Here is a 24,734-nt window from a genome sequence, read left to right on the forward strand (position 1 = left end):
ATTCACAAAGCACTTATCATGTTGAAACTCTTAAAGTGCTCAGGAGAAATGTTCCTTTTTCTGTGTATGCTTTTCCAAAGCACTGCACAGCTGCAACAGGGGAAGACAAAAGATAGCACACAGCCATTAACCAGGCTGCCAAAGAGACGTGCACCTCAAAGGAGGATTTGTTTAATGGTTCCAAACATGGCCTGAAAGGAGAGCAAGTTAAATGCAGACAATGCCACACACACACACACACACACACACACACACATGGGTTGGGTTAGGTGGGGTGGGGTGGGGTGTGCAGAGAAGAGAAAGAGAAAGAAAGAGTAAAAGAGAGGCAAAGAGAGAGAGTAAGAAAGAGAGTGAAAGAGAGGCAAAGCATGACTAACACCGTCACCTTCATCGTCATCATTACCATCACCATCATCGTCGTCATCATCATCATCATCCTCAGTCACTCATCTTCACAGGTTCACTAGCATTAGGCATAGTTAATGACCATGACTGGCCAAATGTAATTACAGAAATGGATGTGAATGCAAGAGTGCAAAGCCCAGTGGTGTTAAGGTGTGAGATCGCTTCCTGTTCCTCTGCTGTGAGCACTGAAATCTGATAATGTCAGACAGGGGCCTTTGTCACACCACAGAAAAACGTCCCCCGGGGCCCTTCTATAGGTGCCCTGACCCAGAGGAGCCTGGCTCCTGTCTCAGGCTCTCGGCGTCTGTCTCTCCCCCACTCCCACCACCACCCCTGCCCAACTACCCCCATGCCCAGCACTACCACCACATTTTGCTCAGAAACTACCTGGTCACACAGGGAATAGAACAGGCCTGGCTTATCACAGCAGACAAAGCAAAGCTTTTCCATTATATGCAAAACAAAGATCATGGCTGCCCTAGTTTGTTTCCGTGGTATTGCAGGTGCACAGATAAGTGATGATAAGTGAAGTGCATGCTTAAGTAGAAATATCTGTAAATAATATGAGCTTTATGAGGCAATAACACAGAATACATTTAAAAGGTCAATTTTGGAACTTTGGTATTACTACCAGAGACTTTCTAATGTGCAGACACAGCACTCAAAAATACTCCATAGAAATGCATGGGGCTAGTTTGTAACGCCAATATGGCCGTTGTCTACACATATCCCACCCCTTCCTCGGCAAAATGTCGACATGTGAATACATTGAGCCAATCATGTGGTGTGATGTGAATACATTGAGCCAATCATATGGTGTGTTGTGAAGACATCGTGCCAATCATGTGTTGTGATCTCGCCGCTGGAGCAAGATTGGTGTCTTGAAGCCTTGCGCACGCGCATTTCTGCCGAAATGGATGCCCTACGAGTGCCCAAAAAGCGTTGTCAAATGGCCGCCGAGTGGAGGGACTTGCCTAAAAGGACTTTGTTACTACTTACTACCTGTTATTGAGGAAATTGCATTGGTGCATTTACATTTCAAAGGTCAAATCTGTTGGTGCTTTGCCCAATTTTAAACGTAATGATGCTTTTTGAACTTGGTACTTGCAGTGTTTTTAGTGACTTCTTTGTGACTGGCGAGTGGATAACACCTGGTTCTAAAATGGATTACGTCATTGTCCTTGTCATTGTCATCATCATCAGTTAACTTATCTGAACCAGAATAGGCCAGGATCCATCCAGGAGATGCTTTGCAATTGCAAATTCAGTTCAAAACAATAAAATGTGGTAGTAATTAATTGTCGGAGACCGTACTAATCATATAATTAGGTGAAGGTTAGCAGAAGGGCTGCAGGTACATTGTGTTGTACATTGTACATCAGTCACACAAACCACAAATACAAAAATAGTGTGGACTATAATTCTGTTGAAAGACCTGGTGTCTCAGCATGTCAGCAAGGAGTCAGATCAACGTGGAGGACACCCTCCAAGCCATTTCTTTGTTACGGATGACAGACTGGCAGCTGCCTAGTGGTGATGGCACTATGATTATTTCCTTAATTATCCCTAAAGTGTGTGTGTGTGTTTGTGTGAGTGTGCATGCACATTTTTGTTTATCTCTGTATGAGCCATTTTGGATGATTCTGACTGACTTTGTGTGCATCAACGTGTGTGGTTATATAGTTGTGTGTGTGTGTTTGTGTGTGTGTGTTAGTGTGTATGTGCATCTGTTTATGTGACTGTTTACAACACGAGTCAGTCTCCTCATCAATTCGGTGTGTGTGCCATTCAGTATCCCCCAACCCCTAATCTAGCTGACAGTTGCGGAAGCCTCTGATAGGGCTGTGTTTGGCCTCAGGAGCTGCGTGTCGGAGCGAAGGGTGCCGCAGGTGGGAGGACGACATTAGTCAGTCTGCACGCCAAACCGCCACATGGCCGCCTGGAGCCCTCCTCTGCTCTTGCTTGCCCTTGTCTATCGCCACCAAACCCCTGTCAGGCTGTGTCCTCACGCTGACACCAGCTATTTACGGAGATCCCAGGCTAACAGGCTACAAACGATGCCAGCGACACAGACAGGCGTTCAGCGCTAGCACTGGAACTGGCCCTGATGTGGTGGGCTCGGGTAGTTTTAAGAGCTGAAATACTAGTGAGAGAAATTATTAAAAGAAAGAATTTGAATTGCAGTGAGACTTTGCACTCCAGTTTTTTTTTTAATTATTTTCCATTACCGGTATGTACGTTCTTCAAAGTGCTCGTACCAACTCACACAAAAACTAGTGTCTCTCTCAAAACTAAGTGTCTGTACCAAAACCCGAAGGCTAGAGAACATAGACATTATATGTGTGTGTGTGTGCATGTGTGTGTGTGTGTGTGTGCGCGCGCGCGTGCATGCCGTGATTTATTTCATGCAGTGAACTTTCATGCAGTTGGCACCGTGTACTAATATCCTGTTGCCCATGTGACAGTTAGACCCACTTGGCGAGGGCCGATGATCTATTAAGAGGGCACAGCCATTGATTCCCTTTCCCAGAAGGCTTTTGCCCTGGGCAGGGGAGAGCCATTTCCTGGGAGGGGGATCTCCAGCTAATGGAGGCCACATTAGACACAGGAAGTAGAGTAATCAGAGGCGGCTGTCCACCACATTAAGGAAGTGCTGTTTCTGAGTGTCTCACTCATCTTTAATTCTTCTTCGAGAGTTTACTCAGATTGCGCCCAGGCAGATGCTCCCCACACACACACACACACACATTCTCACACACACACACACACACACACACACCCTTTTGAGCTCTGATCATTTGCAAGGTTTTATTTAGCAGATGCTCTCATCCCAAGTGACTTACAGCACAGGAGGCCAGACGTACATACACATATGGTTTGAAGAGATAATGTCCATTGTTATTGTTACTTTACAAATGCAAGTGATAGGGGGCTCTAATGTGTGTCGGTCAGGGGTACATTTCCCAAAACCATAGCTGCTAACCTGTTAGCAACTTAGTTGGTTGACAATAGGAAATTGCATTGCAACCAACAAAGTTAGTTAGTTAGCAACTATGGTTTTGGGAAACGCGCCCCAGGTCAGTAAGTTGAAAGTAGGTGCGTTGGGCAGATAAAGCAAAGAGTGCAATGCAGAGAAGTCCCCCACAATGCTAATGGAGAGATCAATTCATGGGATTTAATTTCAAAACTACAAACAAAATGTCTGCTAACTTGCATTAATGTTCTCTCTATATTGTGCCATACAGAATGCATAGAGCAGAGACAGGTGGATCCACGAGTGCACGCATAAGTCAGTGTGTATTATACGCGTTACAGTGAATACAAAGACATGGAGGAGAAAAAATGTCTCTCTACATTTTGTTCTTTGCTGTGATTTATAGATTTGTTATTGGAATGTTGTCATTTCTCTCGTTGTCATGCCTCTCTGCAGATGAGGAAGGCCTGGAGCGTTTCCTGCACCAAGGCCACTGCAGGCCCCACTGCCTACGTGGAACATACCCAGAGCGGGCACGCTATTCCTGCCTGCCCTGCATGACCAACTGCGAGCTGTGTGTCGATGCCCACGTCTGTGCCAAGTGCAGGGATGGCTATCGGCTCTTCGGCGGCATCTGCCAGGCTGCCCTCTGCGGAGTGGGTGAGTGTCACGTCAAGAGCTCTTTAATTACCCTTAGGCAGATCCGTCAGATCTCCTTTAGATAGTGATGTAATACTATGAGATATATTATAATAAATAACTATAATAAACAGTATACTATAGCAAATATAGATTAAACAAGAAATATATTAATAAGTAAAAAGTAACTTTTAAACAAATTAATTGTGCCCGAGATGGTGATAGATAGGAACAGTTATGATTATTTACTCTGAATATATTACTAAGAAAAACAACAGAGGAAAAAAGAAGTAGAAGAAAGAAAGAAAGAAAGAAAAAAGAAAAGCTTTTCAGAGGCCTCTTCCAGGCTGTCCTGTGTTGAATGGGGAAGTCGAGCCTGTCGACAATTGAGCTAAAATCCCCGGGCTGCTCTCTCAAAAAAAAAAAAAGCAACCGAGATGGCAGTTCAGGGTTTGTGCCCTTATATTTTGTAAACCTTAGCGAGAAATAGGCACTATTAATTAAAAACTTTGCTTTGGAAAAGAATACCAAAGAATAATTCTGAGCTCATGTAGGCTACGATCTAGTTTGACCAGACCTAACTGGGGGAGGGTTGAGCTATGATGAGTGATGAGGGACTTCTTCAAGCATCCTTCACAGTCATTTTATAAATAAAATCAAATGGAGCCTGTTGCAGAGTCTAAATAGATGGGAGCGCTGCACTTGTAATATACTGCACAAGATGCATAGTCAAAACAAGTAAGAAATACGGTACAGCAGTATATCTGTGCTCAAAGTGTGGTCCACAAGCTATCTTTAGTTTTCCCGCGAGCAGATGTGGTAAAATATCATGATTTATATCTGTGTTTCTTAAACTGCCTATGCGCAACTCCAAAGCAACGTTGTGAGTCACACATGAATTGTTTGCAATATTGAAATAACTCGTATGTAAATCCAAATAGCATTATTTTGATTGTCTGTTTAATTGCCCTGACAGACTTCAACAAGCTGACAGTTTTGCAACACTGCCTATGTAGCTATGCCAGTTCACACTTCTAATTTACATCAAAAATGATCAGCATGACCTTTGGAAGAGAATGTGTAATAGGATTGGCTTACTAGTAGCCTTACTCGCATCAAACGGTCAAAACAGGGCTAGTTAGAAGAAAATGAAACCTCTGACAAAGCAAGGTGCAAAAACTTAATGAAAATGGTTCAGTGAGTATTGTGTAATATAGTGTTGAAGTAGGTCTGTTGTTTTTTCCCCCAGGATATTTTGTGATGCTGCTGTACATAGCTGCCAGAACTAATGCTGTGTATGACTATAGAAAAGAAAGAGTGATGCTGGACAGATGCTGTACTTGTAATTTACAGTATGTGTGCATGAAAGAGTGATACAAAAGTGATATATATGACACATGACACAGTAACTGTTTTGTCCTCCTAATTCCAGGGCAGGTAGAGGACCCAGAGACTGGCGAGTGTGTTGACTGTGAGCCTGGCTGCAAGTCATGCACTCCAGGTAAGCGGCAGCACCATTCCACTTCAACTCCACATTTCCTCTCTGTCCTCTCTGAAATATGTACGTCTTTATCAGATCTGACAGACTGCTTCATCTCCATGGGGGAAATGATGTTGTGGAGTTGGTACCCTTACCTGAGACAACATTTATGTGTTTTTAATATAATCTTGTCTTGACTTGAAAATAATGTAGTGTTTGCAGGCCAGCAAGCCTGAAAGATCCAGGGGACTGCTGTACAGAGTTCCTGGATGCTATGCTACATTCTACAGTATATTTTAGTCATGTTTAGACTTTAAGGAGTGAAGATTAGTTCAGCTTCAGGTTCATGTCAGGTTGATGGAGGTTAATACAAAAATGCATCAGGAATATCATTGATTCCAGTGTTCTTCAGTGATTCCATGTTCTGCCAATATATCCCACAGGGACCTGAGAATATTAAAAATCATACGCAGGACCTGCATATATCAAGCCTGTTTGTGTGCACAGTCTCCCTCACTGTCACAGTGTGGTGAAGGTCATGCTGACCTTTACTTTTGTTCTCACTAACAGATGACCCGGAGCTCTGCAACAGCTGCACCGAGGGGTACTTCCTGTGAGTGTGCTTTTTGGTTTTTGCTCTCCTAATCTGTCTTCTTTTCTCATCCATCTCCCTCTTCTCCAGTGCTCTCCTCTGATGCTATCCCTTTTTTCTTCTCATGTCATCTCTACTTTCCTTTCCTCTCATCTCTCTTCTCCTCCTCACTTTTCCTCTCCTCTCATCTCTTCTCTCCTTTCCTTCCTTTCTCCTCTCTCTCTGTCTATTCTTTGCTTTTTTTGCTGGGATTCCACCCCTGGCTGCCTCACACCTTTAAGTGCCATCCCAGTGGCAGTGAGATCATTTTGACACGAGGAAACAGAAGGCGAGCACAATATTGCTTGACACCATCATTTGGATTCAGCAGGGGACTGATGCACAGCAGACTGTAGGTATTTAAAGAAGCTGTCTCAGTGTGTGGATTCTGTCGGCACAGCGAATGCAGAGGCGCTCAGTGCGTAGATCACGTCACCGAAAGAGGCACCGCACCGAAATCAACACAGACACAAACCACAGAGGATTTACAACATCATAAAACAGTCAGCTTTTTCCCACAGAGTTTCCTCTCGCTTTCTTGCAACCACAGAAGAAGCTTTATCACCCCCACGCCACAGCTTGTAAAAAGCACAACAACACCAAAACAGTAAACATTGACATGCGAACATAAAAAGAGGAGCTCTGGCATTTAGTGAAGTGAGCTTCTCCTGTATGGTGTATTAGTATGTGTGTGTGTGTGTGTGTGTGTGTGTGTGAGAGAGAGAGAGAGAGAGAGAGAGAGAGAGTATGTTTGTGTGTGTCTGTGTATGAGTATATATGTGTGTGTGTGTGTGTGTGTGTAGAGAACAGGCTTGTGATTGTGCCTGGGTGCCCCTGTGTTCTGGGCCCCTGGCATTGTGTGCATCAGGTTACTTACTGTTCTGAGTCACACTTAGATACCTGAGCCCCGGCCTAACACAGAGCCACTTCAGGCAGGGCGAAGCCTTCTCCCTATTCATCTCTGTCAGGTTTGCCTCCTTGCTCTTTTACTCTCTTTCTTTCTCTCTCTGTCTAACTCTCTTTTATCGCTATCCCTCTTTCTCACTCTGTCACTCCATTTTTCTCTCTCTTCTCTTTCTTTTTCTTCCTGATTTGCTTCACCTCATCTCTCTCTCTATCTCTTTCTCTCTTTCTCTCTCTCTCTGTTTTTCACTGTCACCAATACAATTCTTGTATTTCTTGACATACTTATTTCTAGGTCACACAGAAGTAGGTATCAAGAGCACATAGGTACAGTACATGGTATTCAGTAAAAGCATTCCCCACAGCACATACCAGAGCACGGACATGAATAAGACTGTCATTCCCATTGTTTGCCTAAAGATAAGGGGAGGCCAAGAGGGGGTCAGGTGGAGGAAAGCAGAGAGAGAGAGAGAGAGAGAGAGAGAGAGAGAGAGAGAGAGGACAGGGAGACAGAGATAGAAGGAGACATTCAACACTATTTTGTTAACCATTACCTTACTTTCTCACACACTCATGCACATTATACAACATTAAAACAGAAAACAACATTAAAATCACACACACACAATACTACCCTCCTTTTTACAAGAGCAATTTGGTCATTACATCCAATTTCACACAACAACAACACCCCCCCCCCCCCCCCTCCACACACACACACACACACACACACACAGACACACACACACACACACACACACATACACACACTCCAAATAGTAGAAAGGGAAAAGTAGAGGATGGAGAGTGTATAGAAACATGGAAAGGTGCAAACGGGGGAAAGGGAAACGGAAATAGCGGACAGAGAAGAAGAGAGCTAGAAAAGTGGAGAGGAAGAGGTGGAGAGGGATTGGCAGAGAAGGAGAGGTAGAGAAAGGGAGTGGTGGAGAGGTGGAGAAGGAGAGTGGTGGAGAGAGGGAGTGGTGGGGGGGTGAAGGGGGAGAGGGAGAGAGGGAGTGGTAGAAAGGAGAGGTAGAGAGGGAATGGTGGAGAGGTGGGAAGGGGTAGGTATAAGGGAATGGTGGAGAGAGGGACTGGTGGAGAGGTGTAGTGGTAGAGGGCCCTGTCGTGTGAGCGCATGCTGCACACCCTCATTGTGTTTGCCCTGTTGCCATGTTTACCTTGAGTTTCTCATTCCTTGTGAAGTTTGAGGAGCAAGTCCTGGGTTAAATTTCTACTTCTTAGTATTCCATTTCCTATGTAGTTAGTGCTTTTTCAAAACAGTTAGAAAAGTACTCAAATGTTTATGTTTAACTTTTCAGTTTTAACAGTATTCTGATACTTTCTCCGGGAACACTTGCCCTTTCCAGCTACAATAGTTTTATTGAAAGTTTTGGAACATTTACTTTTCCGACTGAAATGACTAATTGAAATGCGGACATGCGCCGAAGTTCTAACAAATGACACAACAAGTGTTTGCACAGAGGCATTCCTCTTGGTCGCTAACATGTGCTGAAAGTGGAGCTGCAGCTCTGTGTTGTCCTCTCCCTCCTTTTCTTCTCTCTTCTGCCTTTCTTGTCCTTTCTGCTCGGTGTTTTATTTGTGGTAGTCATTGAGAGGCTCTGGTGTGGATCAGCTGGTTTTGTGCACGGTGATGGATGTGTTGTGGCGCCCGCAGCTGTTCCTCCTCAAACAGGCGAGCTACCCTCGGACTACTGCCGACAGCACCCCAGCAACACAGCAGGGAGGGCAGAGCAGGACAACCAGGAGACACACACACACACACACACACACATGGCACACACAAATGCAGACACTGTCACACATGGTTGCACACACACATACACACACACATGCTCATGCACACACTAATGCATGCGCACACACACACACACACACACACACACACTGTCTGTCACACACGGTTACACACACACACATACAAACCAACACATGCACACACACACTCAAGACACATACACATACACACACTCAAGACATACTGTATACATGCGTATATATATATATATATATATATATGCACATACCGTACACACACAAGTGCACACAGACACACACACACACACACACACACACGCACATATGCTTAACTACATATGCATAGACATGTGCACACACACACACACACACACATGTTTGACATGTTATATGTTTGACTCTACACTTTACTTTAGCTTAATCAGAAGTCTCTCTTATTAGACACACAAAGGCAAGCCCAGAGGGCTGATGGAACAGCCAGAAAAAGATCCCAATGCTTGGCTATGGGCCTTGAATACTCCTAAACTCATTTACAGTTTTTTTCAACTGCTTACATACAAAATCTTTGCATGTCACTCAAATATCATAACCCCACTCCGGATCTGCAAAACCAAACACTAATTCTCAGCCTTTGACTCCATTTTCAATTTCGCAAAACACCACACACAACTCTTTATCTAACATGCAATAATCTAACAGGAAGTTACTTGATTTCGTTTTTCAAACACTATCACAAAGTGCCACACTTATTAAGTCACGCCAAGTCAAGTCATTTATTTATATAGCACATTTAAAAACAACAGGGGTTGAGCCAAAGTGCTGAACAAAGAAAAGGTTAGCTAATAAGTCATAACAATAAGACCATACATCTACACAAAGGCCATACATCTACACAAACTAAGTGTGATTATTTGTGGCAAGACAGCATTAGTAGCAGCGACAAGAAAATAGATAAGATACATAAAAATAAATAAGAAAAATAAAACAAGACCAAAAACATCATTCTGTATTAAAAGCAAGTGAGAAAAAATGTCTTGAGATTGGATTTGAAGGAGGTAATTGTAGGGGAGGATTTGTTGTGGAGGGAGGGTATTCCAGAGCTTTAGAGCAGCTACAGAAAAAGCTCAGTCGCCACAGGTTTTAAGGCGTGTACGTGGGACAGCAAGCAGTAGTTGGTCTTGTGACCTGAGTGACCTGGTAGTAGAGTGTGGGGGCAGAAGTTCAGAGATGTAAGGTGGGGCTAAACCTTTAAGGCGTATTCTCACTTTTTCACACTCACTACTCACATGTGCAAACACTACTGAACACCATTCATTCATCATTGCCTTAGTACAGACCCTTCCAAACTGTTCCTAGAAGATTTCTGGTTGAAATGTTCAAAACCAACGCAGATACTTTGAAATTAGCACACAAAGCACACAAAGCACATACACACTGATAGTATAAAAGTATAATATAAATGCACTTATGGCTTTTGCTTTCTCTGTGTGCAGGGCATATCAGTTTGCAAAATAGCGCAAAGTAGCCTACACATGCAATGTTGTCTTATGCTAGGCACCATGGAATACTTGGTCCTCATCCTTCTCCACTTCACCTCCATGCCCTCATCCACCACCTCCTCCATCTCCTCCTCCATCTCCTCCTCCATGCCCTCATCCACCACCTCCTCCATCTCCTCCTCCATGCCCTCATCCTTCACCTCCTCCATCTCCTCCTCCATGCCCTCATCCTTCACCTCCTCCATCTCCTCCTCCATGCCCTCATCCTTCACCTCCTCCATGCCCTCATCCTTCACCTCCTCCATGCCCTCATCCTTCACCTCCTCCATCTCCTCCTCCATGCCCTCATCCTTCACCTCCTCCATTTCACCTCCTCCATGCCCTCATCCTTCACCTCCTCCATCTCCTCCTCCATTTCACCTCCATGCCCTCATCCTTCTCCTCCTCAATTTTACCTCCACTTCACCTCCATGACCTCATCCATCTCCTCCTTCTCCTCCTCCATTTCACTTCCATGCCCTCATCCTTCTCCCCCTTCTTATCCTTCTTCACCTCCTCATCCTCCTCTAATTCTTATGCCTCTTTACACTCTGTCCAATATTGTCCTACTTTGTAATCCAGACCTTATGCTCACCTGTGGTTTATTTATAGTGTTCTGCTCAATCTCTGATTGTGAGCTAGTGATCTGAAAGTGTTTTTACATGTGTCAATGTGAGAAGACAATTTGTAAAATAGTGCATTTAGGGGGCAGCCGTGGCCTACTGGTTAGCACTTCGGACCTGTAACCGGAGGGTTGCCGGTTCGAACCCCGACCAGTAGGCACGGCTGAAGTGCCCTTGAGCAAGGCACCTAACCCCTCACTGCTCCCCGAGCGCCGCTGTTGATGCAGGCAGCTCACTGCGCTGGGATTAGTGTGTGCTTCACCTCATTGTGTGTACACTGTGTGCAGTGTGTGTTTCACTAATTCACGGATTGGGATAAATGCAGAGACCAAATTTCCCTCATGAGATCAAAAAAGTATATATACTTATATTGTAGACACCAATGTGTTCAGTTTTGCTAGAAATGTGTTATTAAATTGCAAACTGAGTGACTGAGTGTGAACGTGCTTACAGTTTGGCAAAGTTCATAAATGGATTAGCTACAAGTGTTACAGTTATAGTTTCAGAAATTGAGCACTGTTAGTTTTTACAAAAATAAGACACTCCCTCTGCCAAGGGGTGTCATATCAGGGCTACACTGGGTGGGCAACTAAAGCATTCTGTCCATGGAGCAAATGCTGAAACAATTAGCTTTCACTGTAATCAGTGGAACTGGGACTACACTAGATGTGAGAGCGGCGCTTTGCACATTTGAAAAAAAGTACAACTACTTCTACATTCCACGAACGGAACACTTCAGTTGCGGACCCTGCAGCCAGCCCTTGAAAGCTCTGTTCTGGAAAAGGAGCCTTTGATTCTTGAATATGAGAGAACAATGGCGTATGCAGGTGTGTGCTAAACATGCAGTGAGGTTCTCTGGGATTGGCCCTTGTGTGCTGAGGCATTCTGTGACATCTCTAGTTTCCACGCAGTGACCGACATCCACAGTTGTTTAGTCCGACAGCAGAAGAATGCGGTCACCTGACTAGACTGGACATCGATGAAAATCTCTCAGCTTTTGATCTGAAAATCACACTCTTCTGTCAATCCAATTATTCCAAAAGGGTCACTGAATCTATCCGCGGATAAAAACAAAGTCAAGCCCATATCACTGTGTCAGAGTTCAAGGCTGACATTGTTTCAGAAATAATGCTTACATGTGTGAGCCCATTCCTAAAATGATACATCAGATGACACAGTCATGTCACTGGTACTGTACTTGTAGGGCTACATCTATCTAACTAGGTACAATAACAAGGTTTATTTGATCATACATGCTGTAGTGTAGCAGCCAGTCTCGTCCAACCGTGTAGCTGTTTGTGTTTGTTGTCCATCGTATTCACTATTAGTGACTCTTTGTGTGTGTATGTGTGTGTCCACAGCTACCGGTACCAGTGTCGGAGGCATTGCCCCCAGAGGACCTTTGAGGACCAGGACAGGGGTGTGTGCCAGGGATGCCCGTCCCAGTGCGCAGACTGCCGCAGCAGCACCCTCTGCCTGGCCTGCCAGCCAGGCCACTTCTTGCACGGTACGGTACAGTCAACGCCTCCCCCTTCCCTCTCTTGGTCTCTAACCGGAGGAGCATTCAAGCAGTGATCACTCGGTGTATTTCTCTCTTATTGATCTTCTGCAGTGGTACCACTGCAATAAACCCTTCATGAAGAGTTTCATTGCCCTTCTCTGGGGTTTGAACTGCAGGAGGATTTATAAAGGTGGGGTTCTTGATTCTAGCAAACTGGATATGTTCTGCTCAACAGAAATCAAACATGACTCCCCTCCCTTCTATACTCCTGAGGCAATGTGTTGATTGGCTTGAAGAATGGCTCAGTCTAATGGCTCAGTTTGTTTCTCACTTACACAGGCGATCTATCAAGTGCTCTGAGGACTGTGAGGTGAATGTAGCTGATTTTGACCAAACATGTTATATAGATTATGAGAATTTACCTTTAAGTTATGACCTATCGGTGCATTGCTCTGTTTTGGCCCTGGTAATTTGGGTCATAGCTTGAGCAGTGGCTCTTTCATTTGACAGGTAAATTATTACTGAATGCAAATGAGTTCAAAGCAAAACAGTGGAATGAAGAACATGCATAAAGACATGGTAAGGAAGGCCATTTATGAGGTAACAAGGATGTTACAGTAATACTATGTTACAACGGTGTTGTCAGACCCATATGTGTATAGATGGATAGATAGATTATTGCCACCCACTCTCTAGGTCTTGTTTCCAGTTTCAGGTCATTTGGGTTATTTTTTCATGGCTGGGCAGCTTGACGGAATGTGGAGAGAGAGAGAGAGAGCAAGAGAGAGAGAGAGGATATGGGATAATAGATAAACTCTGATGATTACACATTTGTGAATGATAAAAGTTTTTGCTTGTGTAACAGTATTTTTTTGTTGGTGTAAAGGTAATGTCTAATGTAAAGCTAATGTAGGCCCTTTAGCCTAGGCCTACTTCCTGTTCAGCTGTCAGATAGTGAGGCTATTCAGTTTTCACGTTTTTATGAAATTGAAAATTGAATCAAAGGCTGAAAACTAGTGTGTAGTTTTGCAGATTTTGTATTGGGTTATGGCATTATATGGGGTAATGGGGTTATAGTGACATGTGTACTGTAAAAAAAACATAATCATTTTTATGTAGAAGTTGTGATAGTTGTTGATTAAACAAGTCTGCCCTCTGCTGGTTACTGTAGGAATTATCCTTGAGTTACTATTTCTGTTTAGAGAAATTTAGAGAGCCTAGGTTTTGTAGACATGCAGTTATATGGGGGTCCATTACTACCAGGCAGGGACCATGTCTTGGATATTATCTTCATCTAACACAGGCACTGCCACTGGGATAGCAAGGGCAGAAGCCTGTATCTTTTAAAATTGTTGGCTGGCATTAGCTCCCCTTGGTGAAATGCACTCAGTAGGCCTAGCTTAGCATTAAAGGCTAGTGACTGTGAATGTAAGTCTAAGGCTTTTAGGCTTGTATTGTGAATGATAAATAGAAAATGATTAATGGCCATGATTTTTATGTTTTAAAATGTGACATGCTATGTTCTCCTTCCTTCCTTCCTTCCTTCCTTCCTTCTTTCCTTCCTTCCTTCATTCATTCATTTATTCATTCATTTATTACCCATCCCGTGTGTCAGGTTTTGACTGTGTGAAAGAGTGTCCCGAGGGCACGTTTGGAGATGGCAGCGGGTGGCGTTGCCAGTCCTGCCACACGTCCTGTCAGACGTGCCACGGCCCAAACATGAGGGACTGCGACCTGTGCCCAAGTGGCACCCTGCCCGTTTACGGCCAGTGCCCTGTGCCCTGCCAACAGGGACAATATTTTGACGGTGAGTGCAGCCATGGACGGATTATGAGCCACTGGGCACTGACATGAAAAGGGCCCCCCTGCCCACCTCAGAAAGTTAGAACATGTCCACATACGACATTACACATACATGTCGTTAAACCAAACACACACAAGAGTAAAATCTACTATCCAATGTACAATGTACATTTTTTTGAGAGTAAGTAAAAATAATAAGACAAAGGGCCCAAGGAGCACAGAATCTCCCAGCAGAAAGCTTCATTAAAGCTGGGACTGATATGGGCAAGACCTTGACCAACAGCTACAGTTGTAATACTAATTCTAATACTAATTTCCATGCATAATCAGATGTTCACAGCATTTTCTACAGGTTGAGAGGAATTGCTGCAGTACATTGACTAAGGATGGTCTATTTTACTGTCATGATGTAGAATACAGTATGTCCACACTAGTGGTAGGCCTAATGCAGTTTTGCATGGCCCCAGAAAATGATGCTGTTTACAAAGAGCCACTCATGATTCTAATGAAGAATCTAATCAGAATGCAAAGACAATTGCAGTCAAAATACTTTACTGTGCAAATTTCACAAACATCTTGTATAAACAATACAAAAATATTTATACTTTTTTGAAAATTATACAATTTTAAATAAAAACTCTCTGCTAATATGCTTACTCTGTCAAATAGGCCTATCAGAAACATGCCTTATTGTTATTGTGTGGTTTACATGACGTTAGTGGTAGGCATAACTTCATATGGATGTGGATGTCTTGTTAGCCTGACATGAGCTTCGTTTCGGTTCGCTAGGCAAAACATTAACAAAAAAGTTCGTTTTGGTGCACTGATGACAGTCAGGATCATTTATAACTAGCCAGCTAGTATTGCTCAGTGCATGTCTATAACATGCTTTACTTGCTACCTGGATAATTTCAGCGAATATTCTTAAGGTGAGATGAATGATAAGATTATTAAACTTCACTGTGTTCGGTGGGTTGCTAACTAACGACATCACCTACTAGCCAGCTAGTTACAGCTGTTGAACAATCTCAATAGAATTTTCGTGACGATAAATCCCTTTCAATGCAGTATCCCTTAACGTTTTTTCTTAACTAAAGAAACAATTTAAGGTTTTCTGTGGAAAACCCTTAAATAAACCTCTTACCTAAGGAGAAATTAAGCATTAAGGGTCATATTTCAGAAGAAAAACTGAAGGTGTTTTGTGTTTACCCTCAACTATGCCTTGCAGTGGCACCATGCGTGCGTGTGAAAAAAGTCCCGTCTGAAACACTGTCGGGCGGCGCAGCGTTCCAAACGTTGTGTAATTAAATACACCGGTATGGCGGTATATTAAAAATTCATATCATAACAAAAATATACACCGGTATACGGTGTGAACCGGTATACCGCCCAGCACTACCTGCAAATTAGATAAAATCAGAGAATGTCTAATAAGGGGAAAACCGCCACTCTCGGGAAACTTCTGGTTTCTGAACTGGTTGCAGTTCCTGTTATGGTTCCACGTGAGGGCGCTCACGAATAAGTGCAGAATGAATGGAGGTCTATGGAGCTGTACCCCTCAAAATCCACTTTTCTCGGGATATAATTTTTTGTCTAAAAATTTGAATGTTGCATTCGAAAGAGGGGGCAGAGAAAATACACACCTCTAAGTATTATATTTTTTGAGTCACTTATTTGTTATAAAAAGCCTTTCAAATGTGTCAATGACGTCATGCGAGGTGGGGGACGAGGAGGAGGAAGAAGAAAAAATGCAAAGAGCAAAGCAAAGTAGTCTGTAGGCCTGGGCCAGGTAGGCTCGTTCAGTAATCCATCCCTGAGTGCAGCAAAACGCCTTCTGTTCATGATGATGTCTAGCCAAAGTTTGCAATTGCAACATACAACACCCCTGTTTTCAGACGCGATACTGTAGTGGTTCTCCGGTCGCTCTGCTCTGTTTTAAGTAGGCTATGCACCGAGCCTAGTTTTGGCGGATGGCGCTCTCTTGGTCGCCTCTGAAAGCAGTGTCGTTGCCATGGAAATCCGAGATAATGTGCTCAACTCAACATGCTGACTCAACTGACAAATAGAGGCAACGCAAACAAATAAAAAGTCTAAAGTCTAGGCTAGGCTATTAGGATGTGATATGATAAAGCAGACCTTTGCATTGTGCAGGCTATAGGAGGATATACGCTACAGTGAATTCAAACAGAGTAGGCTATACGCCAGGGTGTTGTTTTGAAAGTCAGTTCTTCAATTCTAACTCTTCTTTTACAAAACTAACCACAAAGAACATGTTCCTAAATTAATGTCAGCATCTGCGTTACAGTTTTTTATGATTGCTTAAAAACTAAAATCAAAAGTATTCCACAGTTAGCGAAATCTTACACTCAAGGAGCAAAACATCCGCCTAGATTTGCACAATAAGCACATTATCAGCCTCACACTTTTTGCAAAACACTACATACATTGATTTATGTACTTTTCTCTACTTTAGACAGAAATCTCCGATAAGATTATATCAATAATAAATAGAAAAAATAGGAAAAAATAATTCCATGGAAATGCATGGATTCCAGTTTCTTCCAGTAGCAGCAACTGAAATCCATGCATTTCCACAGAATTATTTTTGGAATCTGATCCCTTATCATACCTGTTCATTCTTACTCGTCGCTCGACTTATCGTGACTAAATTCAAGATGGCTGCAAACGCTAAACTTCGTGAAGATACTGTCTGTATAAATTGTCTTGTAAGTAAACTACCAGTGCTTTTTCGAAGTTCTCAATGTCTCGTTTTAAATGCCAGGGCCCTCGGAAGTCTACCAATGAAGTGTGGAGATACATTGAGCCTCGTAAATGGTGTAAAACAGTGATTTATTTGCATGGCTAGCCCGATGCCGAAGCACCACCATTGAAAAAGCTGTTGGTAGCATTGGCTAACTAGCGCCAGATTTTGGAGTGCAGGGGACAAGACGAGATGGGCTATGAGACATACGTTCTCACTCGGTATAATGTTTCAACACACTTTAGGTCAATATCACACCGGAATTCTCCTTTAAGTCATATTTCCATTATTCAACTGGTTTATAATAAGAAAATGATTTCATTATAAGTGGTTGTTTCATTACTTATTAAGTATAAATCATGTACTTACAAACATATTTTGGATAGGCTTATTTACTATGAACAAACCATTTATAATTGTGTGAACAAATGCTTTACTGATGATAAATTATGTATGAACAAGAAATTACTAATGATGAACAAACCATTAACTAATAAGTAACAAAGGCTTAATAAAAAATGATAAATTGTAGTTATTATAAAGTGTTACCAAAAAGGTAACACTCCATAATAAGGTGCCATAATAAATAGCAAACTAGTAATTACCTAACCCTTTGTTAATATTTGTTAATTGTTACTAACATATCTATTTGGCACAAGTTAATAGTCTTTTAATCATTAATTAAATATTAGTTGTTTGCATAAAATCTGTATGTTAATGTTTTAGCTAAATGTTTATGTTAAATGTCTTTTTGGCACTAATTAACAGTTATTTCTTGCATCATTTAAATGTTAAATGTTTATTTGCAAACTAAGTTAATAGAAGAGTTAATGACTTATTATTATTTAACTAATTGTTATTAAACTGTGCTTCTGCCTATCCCAATATGAACCGCTCTCCATAGGACCCTTACAATAGATAGATAGATAGATACTTTATTGATCCCCAAGGGGAAATTCAAGAAAAAAACACGGAGCTACTTTGACATGCTGCCACTGTTGTCGGCGCCGGAACCGCTTGCAATAAAGTTGGTTAAGCTTAATTAATATATCAGTAGTATATAGCTATAAGCGTGGGGCCCCTTATAATAAAGTTGGTTAAGCTTAATTAATATATTAGTAATATATAACTATCAGTTATGGGGACCCTTATAATAAAGTTGGTTAAGCTTAATTAATATATTAGTAGTATATAGCTATCAGTGTGGAGCCCCTTATAATAAAGTTGGTTAAGCTTAATTAATATATTAGTAATATATAACTATCAGTATGGGGGACCCTTATAATAAAGTTGGTTAAGCTTTATTAATATATTAGTAATATATAACTAGTCAGACGGTGAAGGGACTGAGACCAAAACTGGCTTATCACATTTATTCCTTTAGGAAAAGTTAAAACAAAACAACAAGTAGTTGAATCATCACTGTCCATCACCATCACTGTCAGCCCTAATATTCTGAGACTCACTAAACACTCACAGACGTAGACCATACGGAGGTAATGCATAAACATAATGCTAAACTAAATGTACATTCATTTCCTGCTAGACTGAATTGCACTTTCCATGCACACTAAGCTAAACTACACTCAGGGATGGGCAGTATTTCTAATACATGTATTTAAAATACGTATTTCAAATACAAAATACTATTTTGTAATTTATATTTTATTGAGATGATGAAAATGCCTTCGTATTTTGTATCAAAATACTTCAGTGTTGTGTATTTTTGTATTTTCAAAATACTGTAAAATACTTTCTGTGAAACACTGTGATGACATCTATCTAACTATCTATACTTAAAGCACGAAATCTCTGTCTCTGTCTGTTTGTGGCACCCTTGCATGGTCAAGCCCGCTCCAGTAGAGCGTTTATTTTCCTTTGCTGGAATGATTAACAGGCCCCATAGGCGTCGTCTGAATGCAACACTGTTTGAGAAGTTAGTTGTGCTTAAAGGCATCAACTGAGGAGACACGACTAGCTAAGGTTACACACACTCTTTTGCTCACACAAGGACAGCACAAGGACTTGAGTTCACAAGTTTATATTGCAACACTTGAGTTTGCTATTTTGCTATGTTCTCTGACCTGTGATGGTATTAATGTGACAACCTGATTTTTTTTTTTTTTTTTTTTTTTTGTATATACATTGATAGAGGTTGTGCACACACCAGTTTCAAGTGTATTCACCATATTCACACGGCGGCCATCTTGTTTTGACGTCATGCTCAGGGTGGGAAGTTCGAGTTCTTTACGGTTGTGTGTGTTGTGGATTGTATCAGTTACGAATATGTCTGCTGTGTGCCTGGGTGTAATTCCTACTACAAAAGACGTGAAAAAGACAAAACACGTTCGTTCCACCGGTTCCTGACAGACACCAGATTGAAGAGAGAGTGGATTTCAAAAATTAGAAGAGACATCGGTACATTTTTCCAGGTAAGTGCATAATTATCTAGCTAGCCAACCGGTTAGCTTAACCCCAGGCTAATGTTAGTTATAAAGATAGCCACTGTGTAACGTTATCATGCTACTTGTTGGATCAAAGGCAAACATGATGTCGTTTTATTTATGTATGGTAATGTTACGATGATGCCTTGATAGAAATGCCACGTCTCAAGCAGTAAGCTTGTCTTTTGCTGACTTCAGGGAAAGCCCTGGTCACTGTATGTAGGCTAACTGCAGCTAACGGGCAGGCTGTTTGTTGTTCGTGGAGATTAACGTTACGTCCAACACAAAAGTTTGTGCCAAACATTTCACTGAGCAGTGTTTTGTGCACCATGATGAGGCTGGAAAAACGTGCCTCCTGCCAGGAAGTGTCCTGTTTGCTTGGACAAAAACGACTCATAAAGTCATAAGTGAAAATTGTTTCACACGTCTCCTAATGTCATGTTTAACCTAGGTCTGTCACAAAGAGTTGATTTATTCAATTGTGCAAGAACTAATGTTTTATTATTACATACACAGCAATGAACCTGCTGGAGAGACAGAAGATGCCAGTGTAAGCTTAGACCTGGCTGGAGTTGACACTGGGTAAGACACTTATAAAGTATTTCCTATGTCCATCTTGCAAAATATCACACAGCTGCTGCATAAGACATAGGCTATGTGTAGCAGCAGGGTATAACATGTAATCTCCATTAATGAAACAAATTCACTGTAGTAGGTTACATGGTATACTATACAACTTACGTGATACACATGCAGTTGGAACTGAACGTTTTTGATTTGTTATTGTCTCCTATAGTGCAGACCAAGTTGTTAAGCCAGCACCCCACTCTGACCATGACTATGCTGAACTCTCGGTCACTGGAAGAGCAGCTAGAAGCAGCACGGAAGGAGATCGCCCACCTTACGCAGGAGAATACCATCCTCAAGGCATCCCGTTTCAACATTCTACACTGGATTTCGGGTGAATAATTATCCAACATGAAGTCTTTTTCTACAGTGTTGTTACTATAGTACTTTCTACAGTATTAGCAATACTTTGGACACAAACTCATACAGTAATTTATTTTCCTTGTGCATTAACATTGTGCTGATCTCTGTATTGTACAGTAAAAAATAAAAGGCGTCAATTTTCTATTTTCTTCTATTCTATACTTATATATTTTTTATAGGACTATGAGACACAGATCATTGTTCTTGTCCCTTCAGCCAATGGCAGAGGGCATGTTTTTTGCATCTTTTAGGCATGGAGTTATGTCAGTCATGACATTTCACATTCTTAACTGGAAATTAAATAAACTGAATAGATTCTAAAGCAACACAATGTAGTTATTTTACTTGTAATGCATTTAAACTTTGGCTTTAATGTTGATGCTACATTAGCTTACAACATGGACATCAATAAGGTGAACACAGTAGCTACAGATGAAGAAATACATTTTTAATGATAAAGTTTATGTACATAACAATGGGGCTGTGGCCACTTAAGACAGCATCAAAGTGCACTCTCTCCAGATAGTAATCCTCCTGGCACATTACAAAAAAAAATTAAACAATTTTGCTCCTGTAAGAGCCATCTGTCCCATGACTTGTGAGTGATATTCATGGTCATGCTTGAAGGAAAAGGTTCTATCCACTGTTCTTCTCAGGTATGAGCAGTTTGACTCTTGGTTTGGGCATTTGATTTCAAGTAGGCCATGGCCATAATCTTTTTTTACTTAAGTGTGACAACTGTAGGTCTTGTTGGATTTGACCTTGTTCATTTTTAAGAGTGACAGGTTTGGGCCCTAGGCCTAATTCTCAAGAAGGGATGTGCCAAGTTTGGGGTAAGGAGGTCTTACATTTGGTTAGGGGGACTGATTTGTATCCTAATTTAGGTGTGAGCAGTGCCCGAGACGTGCTTCACAGGCACAGCTGGTTTGTTGAATCCGCTGATCAATTCAACCTGAAAAAAAAAAAAAGAAAATATGTAAAACTAGTTCATGGCTAAGTATTTATGCAAAGCCTGTTGCTCAGACCACACACAAAGTGTTAAGTTCATCTTGGGAAAAAATATATAGTAGGCCTATGCTAATTTGACATCATTAGCCTGTACCCTGTAAGCTGGCTCATTTTTAAACATACTGGGGTATGCCTTCGCCCTGACCCTGACAATATTGGCATTAGTCCCACCCTCCTTAACCCTGACTGAAAGCAGAACATAACTTGCATTAGTAGACAACTTTGCCTTTGTTAAATCTCCGCGAAAATAAGCCAATAAAATGAAAGGATAAACAGGGAGATAAATAAGCTACGACGTGGGTTGCACACAAAAAAACAAACTATAGCCTAGTTTGGTTAGGAAGACAGCCTGACCGGCTAACAGAGTATTCTACTGTGATACAAGAAGTTTACATCTTGAATCTGTCGGCAGTTTAAGGCTAACGATAACACTAGAAGCTACGTTACCTAGAGCTCAAAATTCAATAGTAGGCTATATCCACGTGAAACGGTCTCATGGCTACTAAAATCAGGCTGGTTTAAATGCAAGCCTGAGTTGTTCTGAACAGAAATGATAGACAAGGCCGTGCCTTTATACAGGTTTATCGGTGCAACCCAGTTAATAAAGTGGTATTAAGTTAGCAGTTAGCCATATCGTCTTACCTTTAACATCGTGGATATAACGTTCAATCCAGTTGCTGTATCCTTTTTTCTTAATTAATTTAGAGGTGCTGACCTGTTCATCTGTCCATGTTTCGATATCTTGGCATGTCAAGGCTGGTAGATAGGTTACGTTTTTGGACCATCTTGCCATACGTAATTGGGCTAATCACAAACACCGGACAGCTGACAGTTTTTGAGCTATTATGTTTGGACTTCCCCAGAGGATTCCCACCCTGAGCATGACGTCATAGAAAGATGGCCGCCGTGTGAATATGGTGAATACAAAATTAGATACATTTCTAAATAAGTCATCTATTTGGATTGTTTGTCTTTAAGTTATTGTCACTGATTCATAGTGCAATCTATCACACCAACTGGCTGGGAAGTGCAACAGTTGTGGAGTCGGCATAGCCTGTTGCTGCAAAACAGTAAATCTCCAAACTTAAAAACAGTAGACTAACAGTCAATAAAAATGGACTGTCAGAGCAGCACAAAATACTAAAAGCCATGCAGAGTGTCCTGTTCGCTCTTAAACTTTCCATCACATTTGGTGCCTCTGCCTAGCCACTTCATACATGTGTTAGAATTAGTTCTGTACTTTAAAGAACATTTTGAGCGATCGATCACATAGCCTACGTTCAATGTTGCAATATTATCAGAAGGCCCTATGTGCAATTTGCTTTTGAGCAGGATCCTACAAGAACATTTGAAAATGAATGGAAAGACACAGTGATGAGATTTGCACTCAGCTGTAGCCTAGGCCTGCTAGTGGTGAGTCTGTTATAGCCTATTTACTTGTATTGTAGCCTATGCAACTATTCTATTAAACACTGTGTGCTATAGTCTATTCAACACTATAGGCTATGACTGCTATGTTCTTGCACTATTTTTCCCCATTATATTGTTTCAGTTATCCAAAAGGCTAGAAGGATGCTCTTTATTACATGGCAATTTTGGTAAAATAACTAATAAAAGTGAGGTGAGGTGCCCCCCCACCCGTTGTTCTCTGGCGCCGACCCTGGCAGAGGTTTATATTGGGATGTCTAACATGAGGGGTCAGCATATCTAATCTGTTGACTGATTATGGAAGGAGTCTCTTGCTTTCAGATGTTTTTCCAGGTAGTGTACAAGTGAAGGGATAGACGAAAAAAGGCTTTTAGAAAGAAGTATTTTGTAGTATTTTGAAAATACAAAAATACAGTATTTTATTTTGATACATTTTTTGGCTGCTGTATTTTGTAGCTTATTTTGATACATTTTTAAGGTGGGTATTTGGTATTTTATTTGGAAATACATTTTGATGTATTTGTGCCCATCCCTGACTACACTGAATGCATGGAAAGTTGCTAGCGGAGTTTACAGCTAGTCACGTTAGACTCAGTGTGTATGAACTCGTGGTCATGATGAAAACATTAATAAACGTTCTCTAAGTTGCTAGAATTGCACCCAAATCTTAACAATACATGTAAAGTAACATAATACAGGTGGTATATCAAAGTTTTCAACTTAAACAACATTTTACAGTTACAAAATTATAACCAAGTGGGGAGAGCTTTATACAGTCAACCTACGCAATGCAAAGCATACCGCTTCTGATCGGCTATGGCAACAATACAAGGACAAAACGCAGCAGAGCTGCAGTATAGCGTTTCTCCAAAGGGGGCTCCAAAACACCAATCTCAATAAAGCTGCTTAATTACTGCGAAAATCACATACAAACACTAAACTACATTTCTAACTCTGTTACACCCCCCTCCCCTGAATTTCACCAAATTCAAGCAGCAACCAAATAGTACTTCCAAAGGCAAAGAGTACACTACTTTCAAACACTAGACAGAGAGTCACCAATTACAGGACAGCCAACCACAGAGGTATCCAATAAGGATGAAGTGGAAGAAGAGGAGCGCAAACTCTCACACAACCAACACTGGCAGTAGGGTGCCTTATTCACCTTATTCAGCCCCGCCCATTTTTTAAAATTCCACGTTGTCTTTAAACTTCCGGTCGGCTAGCTACGTCTAGTTAGCTTCATTGGGATAACACGGCAGAAGAGGATAGAGAGGCTAACGTACAAAACAGCCGCTCCAAAGTCAGTTTTTTCCTAACTTCAGATAGGAAAGCTGTATAACAGAAATGTCTTAAGTCACCAAAATCCTAAATAAACGTTCCTAACTTTAGGATGACCCATAATATATGATGCCAGTCATCTCGATAGAGCTCTGCTATCTCAATGTATCGCAATGGATGTACTGCTCAATCGGAAGTTCGGAGACAATGTGGGCAAAGCTAGCGCCCCCATGTTTGCGCGCGGAATAAGGTGAATACACCCCACAAGACCATAAAGCCATAAACCATAAATTCCATTAATTATCCACAAAGCTAATCAGAAAAGCTAGATAAATAATAATATGTCAATAACTTTTATATTAGCATATCGTTTGTAAATAAACATTTAACATTTAAATGATGTAAGAAATAACTGTTAATTAGTGCCAAAAATATATTTAGTTAACTATTAACATATATTAATACAATATTAGTTCATAGATTTGTTAAAACATTAACATACAGATTTTATGCAAACAACTAATATTTAATTAATGATGAAAAAAC

General features: G+C 41.4%; 1 protein-coding gene and 1 long non-coding RNA gene across 2 annotated transcripts in view; both read left to right on the top strand.

Moving 5' to 3' along the window:
* Positions 1–24,734, top strand: part of LOC143109939 (uncharacterized) — a 95,636-nt gene that overhangs the window by 610 nt on the left and 70,292 nt on the right. Inside the window, exons 2-6 of the mRNA XM_076272743.1 lie at positions 3,836–4,039; positions 5,451–5,519; positions 6,069–6,111; positions 12,334–12,479; positions 14,089–14,280. Coding sequence (XP_076128858.1) covers positions 3,836–4,039; positions 5,451–5,519; positions 6,069–6,111; positions 12,334–12,479; positions 14,089–14,280 — 654 coding nt within the window. The remainder of the gene's footprint in view (positions 1–3,835; positions 4,040–5,450; positions 5,520–6,068; positions 6,112–12,333; positions 12,480–14,088; positions 14,281–24,734) is intronic.
* Positions 19,231–20,442, top strand: LOC143139515 (uncharacterized). Its single transcript, XR_012990433.1, has 3 exons — positions 19,231–19,469; positions 19,998–20,063; positions 20,278–20,442. It is a non-coding gene; the product is annotated as an uncharacterized LOC143139515 (long non-coding RNA).

The sequence above is a fragment of the Alosa pseudoharengus genome, unplaced genomic scaffold (genome assembly GCF_046254945.1).
Source record: "Alosa pseudoharengus isolate Yale_2024_CS ecotype anadromous, Long Island Sound unplaced genomic scaffold, YU_APseudo_1.1 YU_APseudo_1.1_scf_10, whole genome shotgun sequence".
NCBI classification, from domain to species: Eukaryota; Metazoa; Chordata; class Actinopteri; order Clupeiformes; family Clupeidae; genus Alosa; species Alosa pseudoharengus.